Consider the following 26,625-nt stretch of genomic DNA (forward strand, 5'->3'; position numbering starts at 1 on the left):
GGACAAGTCACATGACTAGGTCACATGACTACCTCTCCTCCAATCAGCTTGCAGGCTGCAGCCGCCGACCAATAACAGACGAGCTTATTGGGGATGTGGGCGGGGCTACATTTATAAACCGTTTCACTGTCAGCGCATCTACAACAAGTAGACTTAAAATATTTCTTAAATTAAAAGTTGCTATATGCGTTTACAGGTATCGAGACAACAAATTCAGATTTGAACTCGAACAGAGACAACGTAGGTCGTCCCGCTGCTTCGTTTTGAAGACCACGATGTCAAGTTTTTTGCTGCAAGCCCCTTGTTGATCAAGAGCACCTTTGTTTACATTTAGAGAAGGTAGCTATATTAACTTGCTTTTTATAACCGCTATGCTTAAACTGGTGTTTTACAAATATAAACTGATTAGTTATAGTTCCACTGTATGTTCGCAGCTGCAAAAATGACTTGAAGGGCCTAGAAGTTTAATTCAGACTAATATTGATGTGCAGTTTATGGCCCAGGACATATTAACCAAGGATCTGGTTAATTCACATCTGTTAATTATAAGGCCTGAAGTGAGCTAACTTCAGTCAGAACCAGCTCTGCATTGTAGATTTCACATCTTGTACTTCAGTACTCCAAGTAATTATCGTGTTGCGGTTCAGCCTGATTTATGGTTCTGCGTTAAATCGACGGCGTAGCCTACGCCGAAGGCTCTGCGTTGGTGTAACGCGGAACTATAAATCAGCCTTTCATCTTCTGGTTTCCTCCAGAGAGATCCTCCGGGATGGGGTGTTCCTCCGTCCCAGCCGGGCTGGCTGTCCCAGGGCAGGTGTCGGAGTGAGGCTGAGCCGTGTTGCCAGTCTCGGTCCAGGTCCAAGGTAAGACTGATAAGATAATTATGCATTCGAGTTTTAAACAGAGGTAAAAAGTAGTCATCCAAATAATTGAGTAAAAGTAAAAAAGTACTTGGTGAAAAAACTACTCAAGTACTGAGTAACTGTTGAGTAACGTCTGATTTATTTTTTTTAACACAACCTTTCAAACAGACAAAAGTTCAAAATAATCATCTTCAGGCAAATTAAATCAATAAAATACATTTAATAAAAATAAAAAATAGCTTAAATTAAAATAAGCTTAAAGTAAATTCAAGTAGTTTAATAAATAATAAATAAAATAACAGAAAAAAAAATTAAGCACAAGTAGCACAACATTTCAAGCCTTGGTACTTTTCTTTTTTAACCAGGCAGAACTAGAACAAGCCCATTAACTCATAGTGTGTGTGTGTGTGTGTGTGTGTGTGTGTGTGTGTGTGTGTGTGTGTGTGTGTGTGTGTGTGTGTGTGTGTGTGTGTGTGTGTGTGTGTGTGTGTGTGTGTGTGTGTGTGTGTGTGTGTGTGTGTGTGTGTGTGAGTGAGTGAGTGAGTGAGTGACAAAACATGTAAAAACAAAAATGTTTCCCAAAGAATCACTCAGTGATGTCATGAGATGTACGCGGAGGGGATAAAAGAAAAGTAACCTGCTCAATGTAGCAGAGTAAGAGTACAGTTTCTTCTTCACAAATCTACTCAAGTTAAAGTAAAAAGTATAGTGATTCAAAACTACCGGTACTCTTAAAAGTACAACATTTCCCAAAACTTACTCCAGTAAATGTAACGGAGTAAATGTAACTCGTTACTACCCACCTCTGGTTTTAAAACAAAAAAACACCCTCCTGATATACAGTACTATGCAGCACAGAAATCACTGAAAGTAGTAATGCAGTGACATGAAACGGTATGTGAAGGAATTAACTTCACATACAGTTATTAATTATCTTGGAATTAACTGGTTTCCTGCATTAATTTGCCAATAAATGTGATCTGATCTCCCAAGTCACAATAATTAACCAACACAATGTGCAACAGATAATAACAGACCTTTATTTTTTTTTTTTATCTTGACTTTATTGAATGCGCTAATAATAACTTTGCAGATGTGCGGGCAAGGTAAGTTTATTTTTAACAAGGTGATTCAAAGTGCTTTGCAGAGACATTACAAGATCACAGTAGAAATAGAAAGCATGATTTAAAATGTAAACAAAAAATAAGAGCAATAGATAAAACCAGTAGTTAAAACATGATTAAGTTTTGCAACTGCAGATTTGGAGCTTTACTCAGATGCAGCTGAGAACAGGTGAGTCTTCAACCTGGACTTAAATACACTGTTTCAGGCTAACTTTCAGCTGATATAAGCCTTTCTGGGAGTTTGTTCCAGACTTGTGGAGCATAGAAGCTGAATGCAGCTTCTCTGTGTCTGGTTCTGACTCTGGGAACTGATAAAGAACCAGATCCAGATGACCCGAGGGGTCTGGAAGGTTCAGGGGTCAGAGGTCCATGATGTATTCTGGTCCTGGACCATTCAGAGCTTTATAGACCAGCATCAGAAGTTTAAAGTCTGTCCTCTGAGGGACAGGCAGCCGGTCTAAAGATCTCAGAGCTGGACTGGTGTGGTCCAATTTCTGGTGTTGGACTCGAGCAGCAGAGTTCTGGACGAGCTGCAGTTGTCTAACTGACTTTTAAGGTGGACTGTAAAGATGCTGTTACAATAATCAAGCTACTAAAGATGAATGCATGACTAGTTTTTCCAGGTCCCGCTGAGACATCAGATCTTTTAACCTTGATATATTCTTAAGGTGGTAATAGGCTGACTTTGTTATTGCCTTAATGTGTTTTTCCAAATGAGAGCTGCACAACATTCAGGACGTATTTGAGCAATATTCTTCCAGGAACTGTGGTGTTGAGGTCTGGGCTCTGACCGGGCCGCTCCAACTGGAGAATTCCCTTCTTCTGAAGCAGTTCTCTGGTGGATTTACTTCAGTGCTTGTGGACATTTTGCTACTGTGTCACACAACATCTACAAAGATTCTGTTATTCAACCCTGAAGATTTCCTGTGGGATTTTTGAAAAATGAATTTTTCCCTTGATGATCGCAAATGGTCCAGTCGCTGAGGTAGGGAGGCAACCCCAAATCTTAATGTTCCCTTCGTCATACACCACGCTGCTGATGTTGGTAGGCAATTTAACTTCTGTTTCATCAGTCGGCACAACAGTTTCTCTGTAGCGCTGTGGATTGTCAAGGTGTTGTTTTTTTGGGGCATCTTCAGAGGTAAAGCAGCAACTTTTTCCCTGGTGTTCTTCTCTGGCCTGTTGAAAGACTGAATGGTAGTAGATGTTTGCCAGTTCAAGTGATGTCTTCAGATGTCTGTTGTTCATGAGGCGCAGCAGTCAGCTGCCAACCAGAAGGTCGTTAGTTTGATTTGTGGCCTCATAGTCCATATGCCGAAGTGTCTTTGGACTGGAATGAACCCCACGTGGCCTCCAACACATTCACAGGTGTCTGATTGTGTAGAATATGTTGATAGAAAAAGACATGGGACAGACTCATTGGATGAATCTGTGTAGAGTAAGAGAGTAGTGGATTATTGTGCATCTGTGTGTGAGTGAAGTGAGACTTTGAGTGAATAACAACACCAGAATAATGACTACAAGCCATTAATGATTTATTTCCAAGTTACCTTTATCTGTTCCTTGCAAGCCTGTAGGAAACAGGAGTTATCATGGTTGGATGCCCATTAGAAGGAAGAGTAACCACGTTACTAAACTGTCTGCATTTATAGACAGTTAGTCTAAGTATGGACTGAAGGATGGGTGATGTTCTCTCCCTTTTTAAGCCTTTATGTAGATCAATTTCTCTTGATCGTACGAGATCTCCTCGCAAATCCCGGTTCATAATCAGCAGAAGCTTGTATGAACAGCAAATATAAAATCGAAGTGAATCATGACCACACCTCCAAACTCATGTCATGACTCGGATGGCAGGTTTACAGACTACAGACCAGTTAGCTTTCATTGAAGTAATTAGTCTCTGGGTTCACAGTCATTGTGACTGTTCAATAAAAACACAACTGTGCGTTTATGTTTCTCTATTTTATGGTAAATTTACAAAAAAAACAGTAAATTGTCTCTGTCTTTAAGTATGATTAAGCACATTTGATATGAGTTTTATACAATAAATGTAAATGTGATGCTGACGCCTCCCCTTAAAACGGACACATCTTATTTAAAAAACTTTTTTTCCTGCTCAGACTGCTTCATTCAAGGCCCAGGCAGAGATGGAGTTTGTTTCTGCACGGAGGAAGGTGGGCGTCGTGCGGCAGGAGAATGCCCGCCTCACCCCGCAGGACGAGCAGCTCATCGATGCACTGCAGTACGAGCTGGGACCCCCCACGTCTCAGGTGGGACGCTGATTCCCACGCGCAGGACTCGTTCAGATTCTATCTTCCGTGTTGTTCATGGCTTTCTCTTTTTAAGGTTCTCGGAGGTTCCTGGACGGGCGTGAATAACAGCGTGGTCGGCATGAGCGAACAGATTCGTCAGCTGGAAGCAGAGCTGGAGGCTCAGAGCAAAGAACTAAAGTAACACTTGTCACATCAGCTAATGTACAGAATTTTAAGATTGGAAACTTTTTCTACAGAATGTGGAGAAATCAAGGAATTGGGGAAAAAAAAGATTTAAAAATGATGTTTGTATATAGAAAATTGAGTAGGGATGTTTGTGGCTTAAATGTCTTACACTTTATTTGAACGATACTTGAATGCGTGTGGTTGTGTCTGTTTTCAAGGGCAGCGAAGCTGAGGGCCGAGTGTTGTCAGGAGGAAACAGCTCAGGGTGACATCGTGGTGGCGGCACTTTCTGAAGAACTGCAGACGCTCAGAGACGAGCTGGACAACAAAACAGCTCTGGGAAAAAGGTCAGGTTCACATCTGGACTCTCACTCATGATTACATTTTATGATTGTACAGTTTACCCATGAGCAATTGGTGAAATCATCTTTTTATTATGAACATATAGTTGTTAAGCCATATTTTTCTAATTATTCCCTTTTGGATTAAATGACCTGATCATGAAAGACCTCGGGTGAGAAATCCCGTCACTGATTCACTTCCGTGAGAAGATTTTACTGTATATTTTTGTTGTATTCTGCAGAGCCGAGCAACAAAGGAACCAAGCTCTTCAAAATGCAGAGAGACTCAGAGAAGCTTTCAAAGATTATAAGGCTTCGGTTTCCATTAAGCTGAAGAAGGTACATTTATTTCGATCTTTCTTTATTTCACTTGTGGTAAAAAGAAATGTACTTGTGTCCTGATGCTGAAAGACAAAGGGAATGTTGTGTTTTTAAGGTAATGGAGAGTGAGAGCCAACTGAAAGAGAGTCTGATTGAGTGTGACGGAGAAAAAGAAGAGCTGCAAGTGAAATTCAGACTGTTGGAACAGGAAAAGCTGCAACATGACCGGACCATCAGGTACACGCTGTCTCCTGTCACTGTGTCGTCTTCATGAGCTTGAATTCCGTTCTTCTTGAAATAGCATTTATTTGTAGTTTAGCATAATGACGTTTTGGAGCGGTATAAGTATATCTGGACTGTAATTGATGATGAGCTGAATTTTAACACTTGCACTGACCTTCCTGCAAGGCTGAGCAGTGTTGTTGATTGTGGACTCACGTTACTTGGAGCACTTTCATCTGTCTGTGTTTTACGTTTTTTGGGGGGGTATTGTCCTTTTTACTGCATAATTAATAATTTCCACAAGTAAATAAAGCTGACGGAGCAGTGCATCTCCTGTCCTGTCAGCCAGCTGCAGGAGAAGGTGAGGAACGTCAAGGCCACAGCAGCCGACCTCCAATCCCAAGCCGAGGAGTCGCGGCGAAAGTCCTCCGAGATGGAGCGGCAGCTCGCGGAGCGCACCGCCGAGTGCACGCAGGCTACGTCTCTGTGCAGGGAGCTGGGAAACCTGCGGGCTCTGAACCACAGCCAGGAGCAGAGGTTGGCCCAGAGCCACAGAGAAGCTGAGCAGAGCCAGGCGGAGCTGGCCGGCCTGGAGGCCACGCTGGCCCTGCTGCACGTACGGCAGGTGGGGGAGGGGCACGCATGCATACTAGGGCTGTTCGATTTTGCCCAAAAATAAAATCTCGATTTTTTTCTCTCAAAATCCGATTTTCGATTACGATTATTTTGTGAATTGACAAAAGGCAAAGAAATTATTTCAAATATGCAAATATGTTTTTTTATTGAACATTTGCCCCATTGGGCTTTAAGTGCAAACTTTGCTCTTATTAAACCAAAAATGAATGAATAAAGTGCAAAACTCTGTAAAATAAGTTGAAAAAAAGTTTTAAAAAATATAATAAAATATAAAGTTTTATCTCTGGAAAAAAAAATCAGCAAATCAGCACTTGCAAACATACAGTAAGTTATATTTCCAATTAAATAAAACAAGACATTTTCTAATTAAACTAAACTGGGTCTTTGCATGCTAAATAATAATGCAACCCATGAAGGAGGTAGAGGTGTGTAATGTCAGTCATTACATTTGCTATTCACATTTGCAAGTTTTTTGCAAGGAACACGAGCCGGTCTACCACATCTGGCTTGAGGGATGCCCGGTGGCATGTTACAACGCCCCCTCCTACACTAAAGAGCCTCTCCAATGGGGCACTTGTCGCAGGTATTGAGAGGTATTTCCATCAATCATTAATATGGTATCAATCATTAATATGTGTGCAGACAAAGTTAAAAAAAAATAAAAAATAAAAATTTTTTAAAAAAAAGTGAAAAATCGATTTTACGAGTTTCACGTTTTAACATCGTTCTAATTACATAATCGCGATTACGATTTAAAATCGATTAATCGAACAGCCCTAATGCATACGCTACCTCACAATGTCACTATTGCTCTCAGTGTTGTAAAATCTTGAGAAATGTTGCAACTTCAGTTTTTTGTTTGTCCAAATCTGATGTCAGAATAACTGGCCAAACCATATATGTGATATGTCAAGATTATTGATCGCACCCAGTGGATGATGTGCTTATTATTCCCTTGTATGATCCGTTAACTTTAGGGTCCTGGGGGGCCATTCTGTGCCAGTCCTTGCATGTTGCCCCAAATTGACTATTCAGGGACTGCACAGCTGCTGAAGCTGAAGCCAGGTAGGCTTAAAGAAAAGACCAGCGTATGATTGCATTGTGTGTTATTTATCAGTTTTAGGTGTAATTGTTGTGGTTTTTGTTCTTTTTAAAATGATTTGGGCTTGTGTTCACCATTGAGTCTTAAACGATTATAAAAAACTGAGTAGATGACATGAATAACAAGCCAAAGAAACTTATGCTATCAATTGTTTGAGATGGGTAAACTTTATATCTTCCCACCAATAAAAAGGTTAAATATTACTGGTGCGCAAACTTAATGGGACAGAAGGCTCGAATATACATATTCACATTTATGTATAAAAATATATGTACATGTGTTGAGTTTCTACTGCATTTTTTTATTTGGGTTTCTTTTGTTTGTGTGCATGCACCTCTTTACTGATAAACTGTAGTTTCCGCTCCACAGTGAGAGTGTAATACTGGGAATTGTGGGTAGAAAACGCATGTATGAATGGAACAAGAATGAAAATGAAAGATGAATCTTTGCAACTTTACTCTAAACAATTGCCTAAAACGGAAGTATCTCTGTATACTGTAACATCCTGCTTCACAAACAAAGTACCAGGACTTTCTCTCCCGCTTGAAAAGAAAGAAAGTCAAGCTTCCCGGTGTTGAATGGCTTCATGTTGCTGCTTCCTGATCCGTGCAGGTGAAGGCTATCAGCAGCTGCTGCGAGCGCTGCAGACGATTGAGGCTGAGCGGCTGAGACAGATGGGCCTGAATGAGCGGCTGCAGGAGCGTCTGAGCAGAGCCCAGGAGGAGATGTCCTCCCTGCAGAGCTCCATGGCCCAGAGAGCCTCCCACTTCCAGAACCTGCACTCAGAGCTGCTGGACAAAGCCAGCCAAGCTGCCGACACCGAAAAGGAGGTGATGCGTTTTTCTCATGTCTTGACATCTGTTTGTTTATTATCCTTTTTTTTTTTTTAATAGTTTATTTTGGAGGGGGACACACACTCCCTAATTCCTATTCCAGTCTGCAGAGTCTGAAAGCAACGTTTCCAGAGGTCACGATTCTCTGTCATGGATTATCCATCTCTCAGATTTAGTTTGTTTTCTGTGTTTCACCTCAGTTGAAGAGAAAAAGTGCACGAGCCGCTGCGCTGGAGAAGCAGCTGCAGGAGAAGACCTCTGCATACAGCCTGGCTGCGCTCAAGAAAACCGAGCTGGAGAATCAACTAACGGTGCAGCATGCCGTAGCTTTACAGCGTTACTCAACCAACCCTCGCCAGAGACTCTGGAGCACATTCTGGTCTCATCCTTTTCATTGATATTTTTTTTGTAATTACAGGAGAAGACGAGCAGACTTCAACATTATCAGTCACTGATGACCCAGAAGCAAAGGGAGTACCAGCAGTCTCTGGAGGGCTGTAAACAATCCCAGTCCCAGCTGCTCACGGAGCAGCAGCACAGGATAGAAAAGGTGACGTACAGTTTTGATTTCTGTTCACTTTGACCATGCGGGGAAAGTTTGATACAACCCACATCACACATGCATTAACCCTTCGGCCCATGCATTAACTCTTCGGTCAAGGGAGGGAGGGAGGGAGGGAGGGAAGGAAGGAAGGAAGGAAGGAAGGAAGGAAGGAAGGAAGGAAGGAAGGAAGGAAGGAAGGAAGGAAGGAAGGAAGGAAGGAAGGAAGGAAGGAAGGAAGGAAGGAAGGAAGGAAGGAAGGAAGGAAGGAAGGAAGGAAGGAAGGAAGGAAGGAAGGAAGGAAGGAAGGAAGGAAGGAAGGAAGGAAGGAAGGAAGGAAGGAAGGAAGGAAGGAAGGAAGGAAGGAAGGAAGGAAGGAAGGAAGGAAGGAAGGAAGGAAGGAAGGAAGGAAGGAAGGAAGGAAGGAAGGAAGGAAGGAAGGAAGGAAGGAAGGAAGGAAGGAAGGAAGGAAGGAAGGAAGGAAGGAAGGAAGGAAGGAAGGAAGGAAGGAAGGAAGGAAGGAAGGAAGGAAGGAAGGAAGGAAGGAAGGAAGGAAGGAAGGAAGGAAGGAAGGAAGGAAGGAAGGAAGGAAGGAAGGAAGGAAGGAAGGAAGGAAGGAAGGAAGGAAGGAAGGAAGGAAGGAAGGAAGGAAGGAAGGAAGGAAGGAAGGAAGGAAGGAAGGAAGGAAGGAAGGAAGGAAGGAAGGAAGGAAGGAAGGAAGGAAGGAAGGAAGGAAGGAAGGAAGGAAGGAAGGAAGCAAGCAAGCAGGAGAGCAGGAGAGCAGGAGGAAAGAAGGAACAGGAGAATGAGGTCATTTTGACCTGAAGACAGTACAAGGGTTAAACAGATGGTAAAGTTGTCTTGAGTGATGTTGTCCAGCCAAACGCAGCTGAAGGAGTGGTACTTTGGTACCAAGGTTTCATTATGACCAGAGTTTGTCTTATTTAATGTTTCATGTTCCGTGCAGCTCCAGCGGTCCGTGACGGAGGCTCAGTCCCGAGTTCTGGAGATGGAGCAGGAGCTGAGGTCCCTCCAGGAAGAGCGGGATGCAGCCCAGAGAGCAGCCGTCCAGCTGCAGACCTGCCTCGACCGGCTGGCACAGGTCAGGCATTTAATATGGAGGAAGTACAAAATAAACAAGTGTACGGGTGAGGTATTGTTTCCACAGCTCAAGGAATGAGGGAATATTTCTCCTCTGATTTCAGGAGCAGCAGGCCGAAGCCAAACTCAAGCAGGAGTTATTGGAGAGTTTCAAAGAACAGACATCTCGGTCTGCAGCGAAGGTTTGTCCAGAGAGCTGAACTTAAGTACCGGTACGATTGCATTTAAAGCAGGGGTGGCAAACTCATTTTGCTTGGCGGGCCGGATTTGACCAATTTTTTTCTTGCGGGCCGCACGCTCAAAATAACAAAAACGGTGCAAATTTTTTCTTTTTCCAATTCTTTTTTTTTTTTACTATTGTTATCTAATCCAATATCAGTTTAGTTAATTTTAAAGGAAATATGCACTTTGTTTACACTCTAATTATGTAAAACATATTTCTTCAGGATCTTTTTTTTCAAATTATGTAAGATACTTTTAATATCATTTTACAAAGATAAACAGAAACAAGTATGTTTTTTTTACATTTCGCTTTTTTATAGCAAATTTAATTAAAAGCAAAATCTTTCTTATTACATCCAAGAGTGTGAGTGATTTTTCCAGTACAATTAAGTGTATTTATTTTTAAAAATTGGCGTGGATATTTACGCCAGTTTGCCGAAAAAGTCAGCACTTCTTTTTTAACTGTTTTACTTTGTGACTATCCTCGTATTCAAAACTGAAATTCTCCGAATAAATATCTTCTATCATCTTTTTTAGCAGTGATATTTTCCTGCGAAAATATATAATAGTAGTCAGTTAATAAAAATAAATTACCGTCTACAAAGAAATAAAATCAGCAAATGCATTCTAGAAAACTAAAAAATTGTCAAACTGCTCTCTTTGTGGAATAACGATGGATTTGTAGAAGAAATATATTATCGTTTTTTTGCGTTGGAAACTTCTCGCGGGCCGCATGAAAATCTCTCTCGGGCCGCATGCGGCCTGCGGGCCGCACATTTGACACCCCTGATTTAAAGGTACAGGAGCATACAGCCCGATCCATTAACCCCATGAAGACGGGTGATGCTCGTACAGATGCAGGGGTCACCATCCTTGATGTTCTGTATGTTTATGCTCTAGATATGTGAGCTGCAGTCGTCTCTGTCAGCTTGTAAGGAAAAGCTGAAATCCTTCCTGCGGCACATGGATGAAGTAAAGAGCGACTACGAGACCAAGCTGCGGACCAAACGTGACCAGGTGCTGTGAAGGAAACATCTTTGAGACTGTCTGGTTCAGCGTCTGCTAGGAAACGTAGAGCACCTCCTGCCGTCATTCGGTCCGATCATCCTCGTCTTGATCTCCTCAGGTGTCCTCCCTGCAGGAGAAGCTCCACAGCACCAACCTGACCTGCCAGAGCTCCACGGAGCAGAACCTGCAGCTGCAGCTGTGTCTCCAGCAGCAGCAGAGCATGCTGACTGAAAGCACGGCGCGGGTGTCCGAGCTGGAGGAGAGCCAGAGCCAGCTGCAGAGCCAGGTGAGGGGGAGACGGCCAAAACCTCAACCGCTGCAAAGAATCTGGAGCTCATGTCCCAGCACGTTGTGACGCCAGCAGGACTGAATGTTTATATTATGTAGAGACCCGCAGTAACTCTAAAATCACACTCCGACCTCTGTATTTACTTCATTCCAGTCATGCTGGATAGGGGAAGTCTGTATTTACTATAATTTACTATAATTTACAGACCCTGATCCCCAAAGTAAAGTTGAGGCCTGCGTTTTATTAAACAATGAACTTTTATTTAAAATAAACTTTAAACATTGAGTTAAGAGCGTCAGAGCAGACACATTTTCATAGGTGACCTATGAGTGGCCTATGATGTTAAGTTGTCATTGTAACAAAAAACTTGGTGGATACCAGAAACTTTTTTGGAAACCTAAATGTTTTGTGCTGCCAGAGAGGCTTGTTCCTCGAAGAAATATAGAAGTCACATATCTTCATCTCGTTGTTTTTCTGCTGATCTGAGTTACTTGTTCTACAAGTCTCCCTGTGAAACTTGCTGATTCATTTCTGTATGTTCATCTGCCAAAAGGGGCAGACTACACCGTATCTGCCATACTTACGAGACGAGAGAACATTTTTATGATAGACTTCCCCGAATTACTGACATGCATTCGCACACGGTTGCAAATATCTCATAACCGCCGTGTTTGCTGAAATAGGGAAGATGATACGGGTGTAATTTGCTTTACTTCAAAAGTCCCAGACATGGTGCATCAATCAATCAATAAATCTTTATTTATATAGCACTTTTAAAACAACCACTGTTGACCAAAGTGCTTTACAGTTAAAATCAAATAAAAACATGGACTACCAATCTATAGAGACTTAGAATGATTAAAAACCTTCAAGTAAAAAATCCAGTGAAAAGTTAATAAAAGTATAAAAGCAATCGATAAATAAATAAATACCAAAATGAAAAAAATACTATTATGAGCCAAATGCCAATCTGAATAGTCTTTAGTTCGGATTTGAATTGAGGCGGTCAGTGAGGGTCGGCATATTCCAGAGTTTAGGACCAGCTACTGCAAAAGCGTGATCATCCCGCTTTTTCACCTGGAACCTCTAACAAAAGTTGATCCGCTGAACGTAAAGTTCTCCTGGTTTGTATTTATTACAAATTAACGCCGGTCCCCAGATGATTTGATAACACAAATCCTTTCTCATGTTTTTACTGAACAAATCTGTAAACATTCACAGCTGGATTGCTCTTCCTTGGGTTCCCAGATTTTGTGGTTGAATTATTTACGGTTGAATTTTTTGCAGTTGAATATCTTAAAGTTGAAAAAACATTCAGATACATTATTTCAACGCATAAATATTCAGTGCTAGAGATTCAATCACTTTTTTCTTTCAAAATCCGATGACATAAATTTACTTCCATACAAGTCGCCTATTAGAATTGCATCAGGAAGAGAAGCAGATTTGAACGTCTGGTTTTTATTTGTAGGTCTTCACATTTAACTCCCTCACAACCTGGAAGGGATCAAAACAAATCCCCCTCCTCTCTTTCAGATCCAGCCATGCAGAGCAGAAACATGTGCATGAAATAGATGTTCCTGCTTCCTCTCGTTCATGGAGGTAACGAACGCTCAGGCTGACCTGTCTGTTCATGTCTGCAGGTATCCAGTCTGGAGCAGCAGGTGGAGCGAGCTCGGACGTGTCTGCAGGACGAAGTGAGGAGCAGAGAGCAGGACGCCCAGACGTCTGACAAAACCCTGCAGGAGATGAAGCAGCACAACGCTCGGCTCTCCAAGTCGATCAGGTGAAAGCACCTGCTCACTCCAGGACTCTCGTCTTTTGGAAAGTTTAACTTTGCTGTTTCTTTGATCTGAGACAAGGTTTTTAGGTTATTGTTGACCTGACATCAGCTGATAAATGAGGAGTCACACACCATCACGTGACACTGGTGAAGACGGAGGTTTTCCACCGAAACATGCTTCTCTGAGATCTGAGATAAACGAAACAGCAAAGTTAATTATAAGCCAAGACAAAATTAACTTAATTGAAAAGCTGGAAAGTTTTTAAGATGATTTGATTTGGACATTTATTTCGGACACGTGGGAATACTTAATAAAACCATAATCAATTCAAAATGTTCAAAAAGAGAAGAGAAAAGGAGCATGTTCAAGTAAACACAAAGATGCAAAGCTTTTCATCAGTTTTGAAGCGTAGATGCTTCATTGCCAGATTATTCAATCCCAAAGCAGCGCTTCATCATTCTTCTCTTATAGAGGTTTTTTATAGCGTTTACTCCGTACGAGCTGCAGGTAGATAAATGAACTTTTCACACAATCAAAGGACTCAGCATGACAGTCTTTATGACAACACGTCCCGTATGTTTCCAGGCATTCACAGCCCCCCCCTCCCCCCTTCCCCCCAATCCCTTCACACGTCTTCATGAGCCAGCTGCAGTAAATGAGAATCTCCTTTGTCCCAAACAAACCAGATGTGTTTGCAGAGCTGCTTGCTGGTTCCTTCTGGGACGTCTTTATTTTTGAAGCGCCAACAGAAAACCCATTTTGGTTGTTAACAAGTATGTAGTTGTGCAGTTGAGTTTAGCGTCTCTTACAATTCTGGAGGGTTCTCTTGAGTCTACAACGGGGCTGTCCAAGCAGTGATGGAGGGGGATAATGGACATGCTGCAAATCCTTCCACAAATGGTGAAGAACACAGTCTGTTTTCAGTCTGTTTACCGGCGGTTCACACCAGAAGTGCCAGAAATCGCTCGTGGTCACTCAGGATGCTTTCATCGCATCGCTCCTGACGCCTCTGACTCCTCTCGCAGTAACTGATGTTTCCCTGCTTCAACACACCCTGGTAGAAATGACAGACTTCTGCAGACCTTAATGACAAGCTGATGATGAGCGTTGATTAGAATCAGGATTGTTGAAGCAGGAAACATCTGCAGGACAGCAGCCCTGGAGGACTGGAGTTGGACACCCCAGCAGTGTTGTGCAAGTTCATACTTCTCATGAACTACCGTAGTTCAAAGTTCAGTTCATAGTTTAAAAATGAAAAGTTCACGTTCATAGTTCACCATCTTCCCTTTGAACTAGTTAAAATTCAGTTCATTTCAATATTTTTAGGTGAGAAGTACGAATGAAACGCCCCCCTATCCTAAAACGGTTCACTGTATACAATCATGTTTTGTTCTAGTGGATTTTCAACTTCACTCAGAGGCTGTAAATCTCCAACAATGTAGTCCATTATCAGTGTGTCTACCTGTTGCTGGGAAAGCAATCCCCTAAAGGTGCAGCAGGGGGACTGGGGTCGTTTGAGGCTGTTGGGTCTTCTTGGTCTTTCCTGATGACTTTTTTTGATTGTCAAGGACTTGCAGATATTTTCTCCCACTGGACGGATGCTTTAACTCCACATGATGTTTCAAATTTGAAGTTGACGAGGCAGATGTTCAGACTTGTTTTCTCAGCGAAGGTGGACATAATTTGCACAGAAAGGTTAGATTTTTACCGTCGGACTCTTTGGGAGACGATGTGTAAAATTCCCGCGGATCATCATCTGACGGCTCGCCGACGCTGCGTCCGCGACGTCTCTCTTCACTGGTCATGTAAAGACTGCACCAGGCTCGGGCCACTGTTGCCATGGAGCTGGTGCCCGTTGCTATGCTAGTGTGCACTGCATTCTGGGTAATGTAGTGTGAAGTCGTCCAGTATTTTAAATGTGGTGAAATGTATTCCGTAATAATTGGACCTAAACAGTGAAGTTGAAACTCACATAATCTGAACGGTTCAAATTCCAGTTCGTGATCTGCAGAATGAACAAGTTCACGTTCAAGTTCTTTATTTGCAAATATGTTGCGTTCAGTTCAACGTTCTCACAGAAATGAACGGGTTCAATGAACGCGTTAATTTGAACTCGTTCATGCACAACACTGCATTCATTTTGGACCTTAAATGCAGTTTAGTGTGTTCATATGCATGACTGATTGTTGTTATTTATTGTGTGTATTTTTTTTTGTTGTGTTTTTTTCAGCCATCTCACCTCAGAGATGGAGAAATGTCAAGCGGAGCGGCTTTCTAAAGAGTCAGAGTTGGATCATCTGAAGAGGGACGTTTCCTTGAAGAACTGTCGGATCAGCAGCCTGGAAGAGAAACTGGGGAGCGTGAAGAGCCAACTGGTCAGCAAGACTGACACGGGTCAGTCCTGTTTTCTTGAGGAAAATCCTGTACCCAAACATTACAAGGTTGTACTAAATTGGATCTGAGGCTGTGGCTAGTCAGGTTGTGATGCTAAACTCGGATGCTTCAGGCTCTCCGTCACTGCGTCTTTTTAATTTTGTATTTTTCTTCCTCGTCTCCCTCCAGTTGAGGATCTGGAGAAGAAGCTCCATCGCAGCGAGGCAGAACAGCTCTATTCTGTGCAGCGAGTCCAGATCCTGGAGGGGCAGCTGCAGGCGGCGCAGGGAGAACTGGCCGGTGCTCTGGAGCGGCTGCAGGAACTCAGGGACGTTCTGCAGAGAACCCAAACCATCTCGGAGGAGCGGGAAGCCCAGGTGGACAAACTGACTGTCCAGCTTAGGTTAGGATGCCTTCTATCAATAATAATAATAATAATAATATTACATTTTATTTATAATGCACTTAATATTACTGCGAATCTCAAAGTGCTAAGGTTTGATAATTAAAAAGGAAGCAGAAATAAAATCAAGATAAGAGATAAAAGGATAAAAAGTCAAGACATAGGTAAAAAGAGAATAAAACAATTAAAAACAGTGACTAGGAAAAAAAAAACCAGCAGCATTGTTTAGTGATAAAATGCTTTGCTAAAAACGTTTTTTTTTGTCGTCTTTTAAAATTGTCCGTAGTTTGTGGTGCCCTTTTAGGGAGGGCATTCAAAAGACGTGGGGCAGCGACACTAAAGGCCCTGTCACCCATGGGTGCAAAGTCTGGTCCTGGGAACATGGAGGCGGTTAGTGTGAGGAGAGCGGAGGGAGCAGTGGATTGTGGGAGGAGTAGTTCTTTGAGGTAGGGGGGAGCATTTCCATGGACACTCTGGTGAGTGAGGAGGGAGACCTTACATTCAACCCTGGTGGAGACAGGAAGCCAGTGGAGTGAGTGAAGAATGGGAGTGATATGGTCGTGTTTCTGCACTCTCATCAGGATCCTACAGTAGCTGCAGAGTTCTGGATGTACTGGAGCCTCTGGAGACTCTTGCTGGGGATCCCGGTGAGAAGTGCGTTACAGTAGTCCAGTCTGGAGGAGACAAAGGCGTGGACCAGCTTTTCAGCATCAGGGAGGGTGAAAAGCTGGTGCAAATCTGCACACGGACACAAATGGGATAATTTAACATGTTGCTCAGAAATTATCTTCTGCATCATCTTTTTTGTGGTTGTTTTTTTTTTTTAAAGATACGTTTAGAAAACATAATGTTTGTGAAGACTGTGGTCCGTTATTTCTTCACAGAAGTTCTTGGTAAATCTTTTATCACATCATGGATCGGAAGAGTAGTTGTTGAGTTCAGAGAAGATTTACACGTCTGAAAGGGTCTGTTTTGGACTGGTTATTGAATGAAAGAACTTAATTGAAAATATTTTAAGTTATTTTTTGCATTTCCAACATTGTAATCCTCATCCAAAGACTGGAGAGCGATGGGCTTATTATCCCAGAAGAGATGCTGGAGGCGTTTGATTCCCGTCTGTTCCCGTATGTTGAGGATTTTTCCTTCAGGAGGATGTGGTGGTTTTGGCAGATGGAGGTCCTCTTGCAGGGTTCCAGGGAGGCTTTGAAGGCTTTGCTGCAGTTCCTGATCCTCCGCTGGACTGCACGTGTCCCAAACACGCAAGCAGACGCTGTGTCTGGGTTCTGCTTCAGGCTCGGCCCGGACTTTGTGAACATCATTGTTAATCCTCACCCTTGGATGAAAGCAAGGCTCAAGATTCCAGCAGTTTTCAAAGTTTGAAACTTTCCATTCGAATTAACACAAATATGGGAATTAAAGGGACTAGTTGGGAATAGTTGAATCCCCTCTGACCTCTGATCCCCATTCCTGTCATGTGCCAGTGTCCCTGACCTCACACTGCCTTTTGAACTGAATTTGAACTTGAATGTTGTAAAATCACAGGTTAGCCTGACTCCGACTTAAATGTAGTTTAAAAAATGGATATTTGAGCAAAATCTTGCTTTAAAAAAAACAAACAAAAAAACACATGGAAATTATATTTTATGCTGAAATTTAGTTGGAAAATTGTGAAAAAATCTGCTATGACCGATGAGAAGTGAAAAATGAAACTTGTTGAGGAAAAGTTGTCGTAGGTAAGTTAATTAAATGCTGCAGCAGCAGAATGGGTCCAAGAGAGGCGTCGCCGACGCCTGTGGGAGACGTCTCAAGCTGCCAAATCTGCAAGTGCATACTTAACAGTTTTTGGTGCATCCTACCCGTGGGAATGTGATGCAGGTTATCCCATCAGAAAGTGTGTTTTACATGTGAGGACTGGTGTGTGTGTCTGTGTGTGTGTCAGATTAGGTTTGGTTAGGTGTGGTTAGGTTCGGGCGCTCAGTAATCTTGAGAATCCAGTTGGAGAACTTCTGCAGAGTCTAACAAATAATAAAAGACGAGGAGGCTGCGGTTGGAGCAGTAAATATGTGCAACAGTTATGAGAGTTTATGGGAGTTCATGGTCACACTGTACACGTCTTTAAAAAGCAGGGAATTATAAGCAAGATTTCCAGCCTCCATCAAATGTGCAGATAATACACTTCTGTTCAGGCCCCCAGGACCACTGAAGCCGCACTATTTGAGCTGGTGGTGTTAGAGTTGAACAAGCTCTCGGACGATGTAGGAGCCCGGCTGCTCTCTCCATCTTTACTGGGATGCTGCTTCTGGCTGGGAGAGGGAACTCACTAGTTTCATCATCTAACAAGAAGGCAGCAGGGTGCCGGAGGAGAGCTCATGTATTTATCTAGTCTGTTCCTGTTCGTTGGTCCAGCATGAATACTTCATTATTGCAGCCATTCCAGAGGATCATAGTTGTTTATCTTAAGTGTTTATCTGCGTGTGTGAGGAGCACTGCATTAGTGTGATGTGACAAAAGTCCTGCATGAAACCAGTGCACGTGTGCAGCACACAAAACTGTCAATCGCTCACTTTTATGACAAAGTGGTAATTTATCATACACTCACACTCCCACTCGATGAACTTTAACGTTATTGATTTATCAAGCAAACAGCGACTCAACGGGCTTTACAGAATAAACTCAGCAACGATCTATGATCTACTAGATTAAAAGATTCAAATTAGAGTAGAACAATGACTAAAGTTAAAAATACATGCTGAAACACTACAGAATATAAATAGCAATAAACATGAAGATGAATGTGAGAAACCGACTCATGCAGGGACAAGTAAGGTAAAACAAGATGCGTCTCAGCTCATTTGGCCACATAAAGTCCTGTTTTTCTCTCACTTCCTCAAGTGCTCTCACCGCGCTCAGACCGAGCCAGGAGTGATCTCTCCTAGTCCTGCATGTTGCTGACTCCTCTGGTCAGTGGTTGTCTCTCTCAAACACGTATTAAATATCTGCTTGTGACTTTTCAGCGAGGCCCAGAGGGACTTGGAGGACAGGACTCACGAGGTTTTAGATTTGGACAATGCCCTGAAGGAGAGACAGGGGGAGCTCCAGCAGAGAGCCAAGCTGGTACAACACAAGCCCAGATGCACCTTCTGTCTACATTTTAATTTGCTTTATTTGTTTGTTTTTTTGTTGTTTCATGGAGTGCTGTGTCATCCGCAGCTCGGCCAGCTGGACGCAGCCATCAAAGATCACAAGCAGGAGATGGAGATGAAGGCGGAGCGTCTGCAGCGGAGCCTGGAAGCCCGGGAGAGCCAGCTGGAGGAAGTTCAGAGGGAGCTCAGCAGCAGAAACACAAAGGTCAGGCTCATATTATAGATAACAAAGAAAAACATAAAATAAAACTATGTCAAACTGTTCTGTCAGATGTATTTAATCTAAACATAATCGAGAATTGTTGTGTATCTGTATCTGTTTTTAGACTTGTTAAACACATTTTATGTGACTTTAATATGCTCATTTTAAGCCATCTAATTGAACCCTTTGGTGCCTCTAGAGTAGCTTAAAGCCCGTAATTATATCTTAACACCAAAAATGACAAGGATTCGGCGCAAATATTTCCTGCCTTGTGGAACTCTTGGAGGTTGATGGGCAGGGCTGCTCTCACAGCTTTTAACATAGCAACATCAGTGCTTAACCTCCTCTAGAAAGAAATCATCATCTCTTTGTTCATGCATGCTTCCTCCAGTGATACACAAATAATTAAGTCCAATGACAGAGTTTTAGTATTTGATTAAAATAACTAGACATCTGGAAAAAATGCAAAAAACTCTCTGGACAAATGAAACCAAGGTTGATTAGGGAAGAAAGACATCAGGTGTGAAACATGGTAGAGGCGGTGTTATGGTATGGGAAAGGTTTGACTGAAGATGAAACCGTCTCGCTGGTGTTTAGTCATGATGGCATTACTGACAGAAGTAGCTAGATGAACTCTGGGACGTTTGAAGCTTTACTTACTGCTCTAGTTCAGTCATGGCACGAAACTGACAGGAAGGAGATGATGACAATAACTCAACATGCTGTGAAAGCAGCTCAAGGCTCGTTTGAAGGCGAAGATAAGGAGCACTCTTCAGTGATCAATCAATGGCCTGACCTCAGCCTCACAGAGCAAGATTTTCCCTTACTGAAAACAGACGGGCCCACAAGCCGGAAGCAGCTGAAAGTGGCTGGCAACTCGTCTCCAGGGAGGAAGCTCTCCATTTTCAGTGGGCTGCAGACAAAAGATTTTCATCTAAGTACCGGTATTAAAAATGAGGGTTACGTTTACAGAGTTATGTCACTTTGTCAATTCCTGCATGGAAAGTGCCACGTTTTTGTGAAACTTCTTAAATCAAAGCTGAAAGTCTGTTCTTTGATCACACGTTGATTTGTTTTATTGATTTCCATTCCGTCGTGGTGGCAAAATCCTGAAAACTCCCTGTCCATCTACTTCTGCACCTCCAGACTGAGTATTAGTAGAAATACAGAACATCTATCCTGACACCTAACGTGCACCAGTAACACGCACAATAGTCCTGGGAACTCCAGTTCTAATCTAACGATTTGCTTTTCAATGTCATCACAGACACCGAGCGTTTGCCAATAAAAAAAGGAGAAGTTAAGCAAACAAGTTTCTCTCAGTCTTTTGTAAATTCTGATGCTGGTATTAAATTATAAATGATAATCTATTGTTCATGAAACAATAGCATTGTCTGAGTTTGAACTTTCCTTATGTTGTGTTCCAGTTATTTACCTCTTCAATTTAATATTTATTGTCTCCTGTAAAGTTGACTGCAGTTCAGAAGTATTTAAAAATATTTTTAACATATTTTTGTGCACTCAGGGAACATGGGAGCTCGGTGTTTGTCAGCAGAAACTTCAGAAAGCTCTCGAAGAACTTAAAGAGACCCAGCTTCAGCGTGAGGCTCTGACCAGAGAGCTGGACGCCACCAAGATGCGAGCAAAAGAGAAGGTGAGGCCACGGCACCAAGCGTTGTTTAGAATAAACCTTTCACAGTTGAGAGTTGGAGCATGACCATAAACGGTGTCTCACGTGATTCAGGGAGGTTTTTTTTCCATCAGTAGGATTCCTTTTGTTCATGTTCTCTTTGCTCAACTGCTGTTGTGTAGATTTAACTGTGTGTTTATGTGTGTGCGTGTGTCTTCGCAGGAGGCCGAGCTGTGCAGCTTGGAGGAGGAGGTGGCTCTGAAGGAGGCGTGCTGGCTGCAGGCCGAGGCCAAGCTGCAGAGCACGATCTCGGCCTTGGAGCAGCAGCTGGAGCTGGAGAAGGAGCAGCACGGCACGGAGGTACGTGACCGACGGATGGGGCTCTCAGGGGGAACGTGACGTGTTGAACCCACTCGGTACCATTTATTGAAGAGTAGGGCTGGGGATCGATTCAAATGTCAAGAATCGATTTGATTCCGATTCTTAAGATTCAGAATCGATTATCAAGATTTGATTCGATTCCGATATTGATTTGGGTTAGTGTTATTAAAACTGTTTTTTGAGCTGTTGCATGAATTATATGACTGTAGTTATGCAACATATTAATACTAGTATTATATTGAGATTCAACAGCAAGTATTGCAGCTAATGATGCTGTAAGGACCAATCACCTCCCAGAATGCTGATAGAACTGCTTTCAGAAACATTGTGTGGGTCAGAATTACCAAACAGATCCAGGGCAGCAAACAGAGACGGATGAAATCGGTTTTATTTTTTTCCACATTCCATTTTTATTTGTTCCATTTTCGGCCTATTTTGGTTTTTAATTTTTGAGCATTTGGTTTTTAGCATTTTTTGCAAATGTAACCCCAAGACAGTCTATAAAGTAATGAAATATAGACAATTTATGCAATTATAACCTAACACTTTAATGTTTTCATACCTTTAAACATATTTAAAGGCAAAATCATGGCACCAGTTATTCTCGTGTCCAACAAAACATTCCTTTTTTGGGGATAAACAAAAAAATAACCAAAAGTTGTAATATAATGATGAAAAAAAAAAATACATAAATAAATAAAATAAATAAATAAAAAAAATAGATCTTTAGACATATGAATCGATTTTTAGGAATTAATGTGAGAATCGATTTAGAATTGGGAAATCGATTTTTTCATCACAGGCCTATTGAACGGCGCAATAAATCTGGAGCTGAGCGCGGCACGACGATCGATGCGTTCATGTCAGACCACATCAAATGTAGCCATAGCTGATTTTGAGTGTAACACTTCCCTACGTATGTACAATATTAGTTAAAGGACATACTGGGACGTAAATCAGAAACTTTTCTAGAGAAAGAAATCTCCATTAACTTGGCGGGGCTAAGTCTCAACCTGATTACACCTGGAAACGGTTGTGTACATCTGCGGTGCCTGGACCTCCCCGCTGCCTAAACTCTCCCGTCTGCCGTCTTTGCCTGGGAACATCACGACCCACACCGTTTTATTCTGGGCAGCAGCTCGTCTTCTCCTCCTCATCGGCAGAAATGAAGCCAGAGCCAAAGTCCACAACTCTGAAAAACTAGTTTGCCAACCACTTCCTGGAGCGCTGTTGGGTTGCCTAGCAACGGAGGCCCTACGGGGGTGTGTTTTGCAAGCGCACCCTCCTCCCCTCAATCCCCTGCTGCAGCAGCAGTGCGTACTGCCCCTTTCTGCAACCCCTATGAGACCTCAAGTCCTGATGTGTCCTGTAGTTCAGGTCGTAAAGGTTGGCAGCTCTGTAGAAACAAGAAAAGGCTTTTTTTTTTATATGAATTGTTTTTCTTTAGCAGCAGATTTCCCTTGTCATGACCGGTGTATGTGACTGAAACAGCATTGCAGGTTTGACCTAATCTGATCTATAATCTGATCTATAATCTGTTATGTGTTCGGTCTACAATCTGAACTCATGACATCCAGTTAATAAAACCAGATACTTTCTTAACTGCAATTCCTGTCGGTGACTAATTGGTAATTTCCTGTTAGTTCTTGGGATATCAGTGATTAATGGTTTTCAACAGCTTAGTAATATTCCTCTCTGTCTGGTTTCCTTTCCTCTTTTTGTTTTTTGCTGTGTGAGTGTTCCTTCTTCGTCTCTTATCAGTCTCTTGCACTTGTTACCTGAGCTCTTGCATGCAGCTGAGCTCCTGCTGTTGTTTGTTTTATGTGTATTTTCTGGGCGTCTGAAACGGCTGGAACTTGAACACAACAGTAGAACAGAAGAGAACACCTTTATTGTCGTTGCAAATGACAACGTACGTCAAAATTTGATCCATTTAAAAAAAAAAAAAAAAAAAAAAACTCCAAGAGTTCCCTTACTTATTCCTCCAGCACAGGGAATAGTGAATGGGAATATTCCATGAAAACAAAATAAATGATCATTCTTTAGCTGAAGTAGATTGTTTTGTTTTATTGTGGATTAGGGATTAGATGAACATTAGAGCACATTTTATGTACAATTCCCTGTGAAACCCGGTTAATTCCCGCGGTCTTACACATGTCTCTCCATCCCCAGCTGGAGTCTCTGCAGCAGACTCGCGGCCAGCTCCTCAAAGTCTCGGAGCAGATCTCCTCCAGCATGCGCTCCTCCCAGGAACAGCTCGCCCTGAAGCTCCAGCAAAGCCACACACAGCTGGAGGAGGCCAAGGCGCTCTGCGAGCAGACCAAAGCCCAGCTGGAGCAAACCAGAACTGAGCTGGATTACGCCCGCGCCGAGGCCGGCCACCTCCAGACGGAGCTGGAGCAAAGCCGGGCCCGGGACCGCCAGGGTAGAACCGAGCTGGAGCAGAGCAGGATTCTGCAGGAGGAAACCAGAGCCCAGAAGAGTCGCCTGGAAGCGCAGCTCCAGCAGCTTGAGGCGCAGCTACGTCAGAGCCGAATTCAGCTTCACGCCCCTGAGGAGACCGTGGAGACTCCCAACGACCTGCTCATCACGGTAGACTTTATTTCCTTTTTACAACCTCAATATGGAAAAGTTTCCAGGATATGTACAATACAAACATCTACTTTTGATTTTACCTTATTAATCCAAGATATTACATGTTTTCATTTAATTTATGATACAACCATCTCTGCATTTCAGACCTACAAAGTTCTCAAAAGAAAAGAAAGTTTTTACGATTTAGTAGTTTTGTTATTTCTTCTCACGTTTTTTTACCCAAGCAACCTCTCGGGTGTGTAAACATGCAGAGTTGTCATGACGTTGGGGTCGGGGTTCGACTTCACCAGGCCAGTAAAGTACCCAAGCTTTATTCTGCTTCTTCACCCTTGATTAGAAATGCGTGGATGTTCCTGGAACAGATGTTGTCTTAATATAATAATCATAAACTTTATTTATATACCTTTCTTAACAAAGTTACAAAGTGCTTCCCAAGAACAATAAAATACATCAAGATAAAAATATAGTGCATAGTGGATAAGAACATAAGACAGCAATAACCAAGTCTAAAATTAATAACAATATTCACACCACAATAAAAGCTTTTCTAAAAAGGAATGTTTTTTATTAAAGATTTAAAAGCAGTGGGGGATTTAGCGGACCTGATCTCAGCAGGTAAAGAGTTCCAAAGTTTTGGGGCCCGGACTGCAAAAGCTCCATCACCTTTGGTCACAAGCCGGGGCCCAGGAATGATCAGAAGGACTTGCTGACCTGAGGGAGCGCCCTGGCAGGTAGGGGGTTAAAAGCTCTTTAAATTAATAGGGGCTTGGTTGATTAGGGCCTTAAAAGTCAGCAATTACATATAAGATATTGAACAGGAAGCCAGTGAAGGAACAACAGAATGATTGAGAAATACCGGCGTAAAGGGCGTTACAATAATCCAGGCGAGACAGAATAAAAGCATGGCCAACTTTGTGGAGATTATCAGGAGATAAAAAAGATTTGATTTTGGAAATCAACTTCTTAACCTCAACTTCTATGGCGTCTTAAAGACAACATATGTTGCTGTTTTGTATTTTCCTGCATCGATGCGTCTTTCACTGACATTTAAATGTACTTTGACCTTTTGCAGTGGCCCTGATTTAAACCCACACCATCAGGACTTCTCTGATTTGTTGCTGATGACGAAACAGATTTGGCACACAGATTCATCATTCATGGCACACCTTATCATTTTATTTGCATTTTTAAAAACTGTGACCTTTTACTGATTTGCAGTTGAATGTTACACTCATGCAAACTGCAGAATGAAGGTTATTTATCAAACTTTGTGTCCTGGTCTTCCTCCAGGAGTCTGAGACGACCCGCCTCCAGGCCAGGATCTCCGGTCTGGGCCGAGCTGCTGACAGACAGAACCTGAACAACCACACGCTCCCCCCCGCTTTACCTCCTGCTTCCCCCAAACGCCTACAAACACCCCTCTGCACCTCGTCACACGCTCCCTCAGTGCCGGCAGGCCTCGCAACGCAAACACAACCTCGGCCGTTGAACCCTGCTCCCTCTGCTCCCTCTGATCCTCGGCCCGCGTCAGAGCTCAGTGACTGGCAGCAGATGATCGGCATCGACTCTTCCTTGGACCTGCCGCCGAGTCTGAAGGCCACGCTGAGGGAGGTTTTTAACAAGCAGCCATGGGACTGCTCCTCATCCTCCGTCTCATCCTTCCCTGAGTCCGTGGACCGCAGCTGGCAAGGCCTCGGCGCCACGGACGCCTCGGTAGTCTCTGACGTCTCCTTCAACCCGCTAACGTACGTGGTGGACAAGCAGGGGGACCCCGACACCGAGGCCCGCTCCTCGCTGCACGGACGGGAAGAGCCACACAGTGAGTCCAGGAGGAGGGCGTCCACGGGCACGGTGGGGGGGCAGGAGGATGAGACGGATCTGAGTTCACTGACGGAGATGCTGAGGTTTGTGAATCAGACGTTAGCCAGGCAGGAAGACCCCTCGGTGTGGACGTCCACGTAGCCGACGCCGACCTGAACCCTGCACTCCAGGGCAGCTCGGGCAGCTCGTCCACCGGAGGAAAATACGACCGCAAGTGTGAAAAAGTCGGGACAGTATGGGAAATACAAGTTAAAACATTAATACAGGATTTTACAGGTCCACAAAATGTACCAATGTATGTTCGTATTATATCAACAAGTGATTGTAGTGGTTAAATATATCAGCTGTAAAGGTCAGAAGAGAAACGTTTGGAAGGGATTTTCATATTTCTCCTTCCACAGTGAATAATATCAATAGAGCTTTTGAGGAATTTTATCGTATATAAGACAAAGACAGATCCGCAGGACGCTGATCTCAGATCAGGTGGCACTAGATCCAGAGCCATCGTTTATTATTTGCAGATGTAACGGCCTCCAGTCCTGACCAGCAGAACATCGGGAGAGTTTTGAAGTAAAAACCTTATTTCCAAAACACTTTTCAAGAGCTGTGAGGCATTTCATGAGGAAAAAAAACAAAATAATTTTAGTTCACACAGTCTGCAAAGAAATCAAAGTAGATTTAAGTTTATATTATATATTTTTTTGTATTTCCCATGTTGTCCCAACTTTCTTTTTTTCTGATTTTTCTCTGCCCTTTGTTGTATTTTACTGCTTTTCCTGCTCGTTTGTGGTTAAATGTCAACGTTTCTTCTGCCGGCGTTACCTCACATCCTGTGTATACGTGATGTACAGTCCTGCTTTGTGCTGGTTTCATTTGGCTAAAAGCTGAGCTGCAAGATATTTTCATGAAGATAAATATTTGCAAGTTGACATCATTCACAAATCAATGTAAAACTATCAGTCACTGTTGGCAGCAAGAGCCCAGGATTAATTAAGTGGTCCTTCTCCTCTTTCAGGTTTACATGATCAGCAGCCTCTTGTGACCTTAAATACGTACCACAGTCTTGTATTTATTAACATTTTTCATGATGTTCGTCCTCGTGAGTGTGTTTGGAAAATTGCCTGGAAAAAGATGAGTTGGTCCATTTGGAGTCTCAACAACATCAGCTGTTACTGTTATATAAATGTAGGATTTTTATTTCTATTTGTTTATTTTGTTCCTTGTTTCATGACTCGTATTTATATATTTGAAC

General features: G+C 42.7%; 1 protein-coding gene across 2 annotated transcripts; it reads left to right on the plus strand.

Moving 5' to 3' along the window:
• Positions 1-126: 126 nt before the first annotated feature.
• ccdc18 (coiled-coil domain containing 18) lies at positions 127-26,625 on the plus strand. 2 transcript variants are annotated; one of them, XM_061732626.1, is made up of 25 exons: positions 127-339; positions 756-863; positions 4,108-4,257; positions 4,334-4,437; positions 4,644-4,772; positions 5,009-5,105; positions 5,203-5,324; positions 5,655-5,934; positions 6,923-7,010; positions 7,660-7,877; positions 8,081-8,191; positions 8,299-8,430; positions 9,389-9,523; positions 9,627-9,704; positions 10,645-10,761; positions 10,871-11,038; positions 12,685-12,827; positions 15,056-15,219; positions 15,388-15,601; positions 18,616-18,715; positions 18,812-18,949; positions 20,472-20,600; positions 20,799-20,936; positions 23,130-23,549; positions 24,843-26,625. In XM_061732626.1, exons 3-25 carry the CDS (start codon positions 4,135-4,137, stop codon positions 25,512-25,514), a joined length of 4,020 nt encoding a protein of 1,339 aa, XP_061588610.1. In that variant the 5' UTR covers positions 127-339; positions 756-863; positions 4,108-4,134; the 3' UTR covers positions 25,515-26,625. The 2 variants fall into 2 exon arrangements, with proteins under 2 accessions (XP_061588610.1, XP_061588611.1); XM_061732627.1 differs by having other exon boundaries at positions 18,821-18,949.

The sequence above is a fragment of the Cololabis saira genome, chromosome 10 (genome assembly GCF_033807715.1).
Source record: "Cololabis saira isolate AMF1-May2022 chromosome 10, fColSai1.1, whole genome shotgun sequence".
Lineage (NCBI taxonomy): Eukaryota > Metazoa > Chordata > Actinopteri > Beloniformes > Belonidae > Cololabis > Cololabis saira.

Excerpts from the sequence above, each read along its gene's own strand:
- ccdc18 (XM_061732626.1), top strand. The coding sequence starts at position 4,135 with ATGGAGTTTGTTTCTGCACGGAGGAAGGTGGGCGTCGTGCGGCAGGAG. Across the intron at positions 5,935-6,922 it reads CCCTGCTGCACGTACGGCAG|GGTCCTGGGGGGCCATTCTG; the intron begins GTGGGGGAGGGG and ends CGTTAACTTTAG. Across the intron at positions 8,431-9,388 it reads AGCAGCACAGGATAGAAAAG|CTCCAGCGGTCCGTGACGGA; the intron begins GTGACGTACAGT and ends TGTTCCGTGCAG.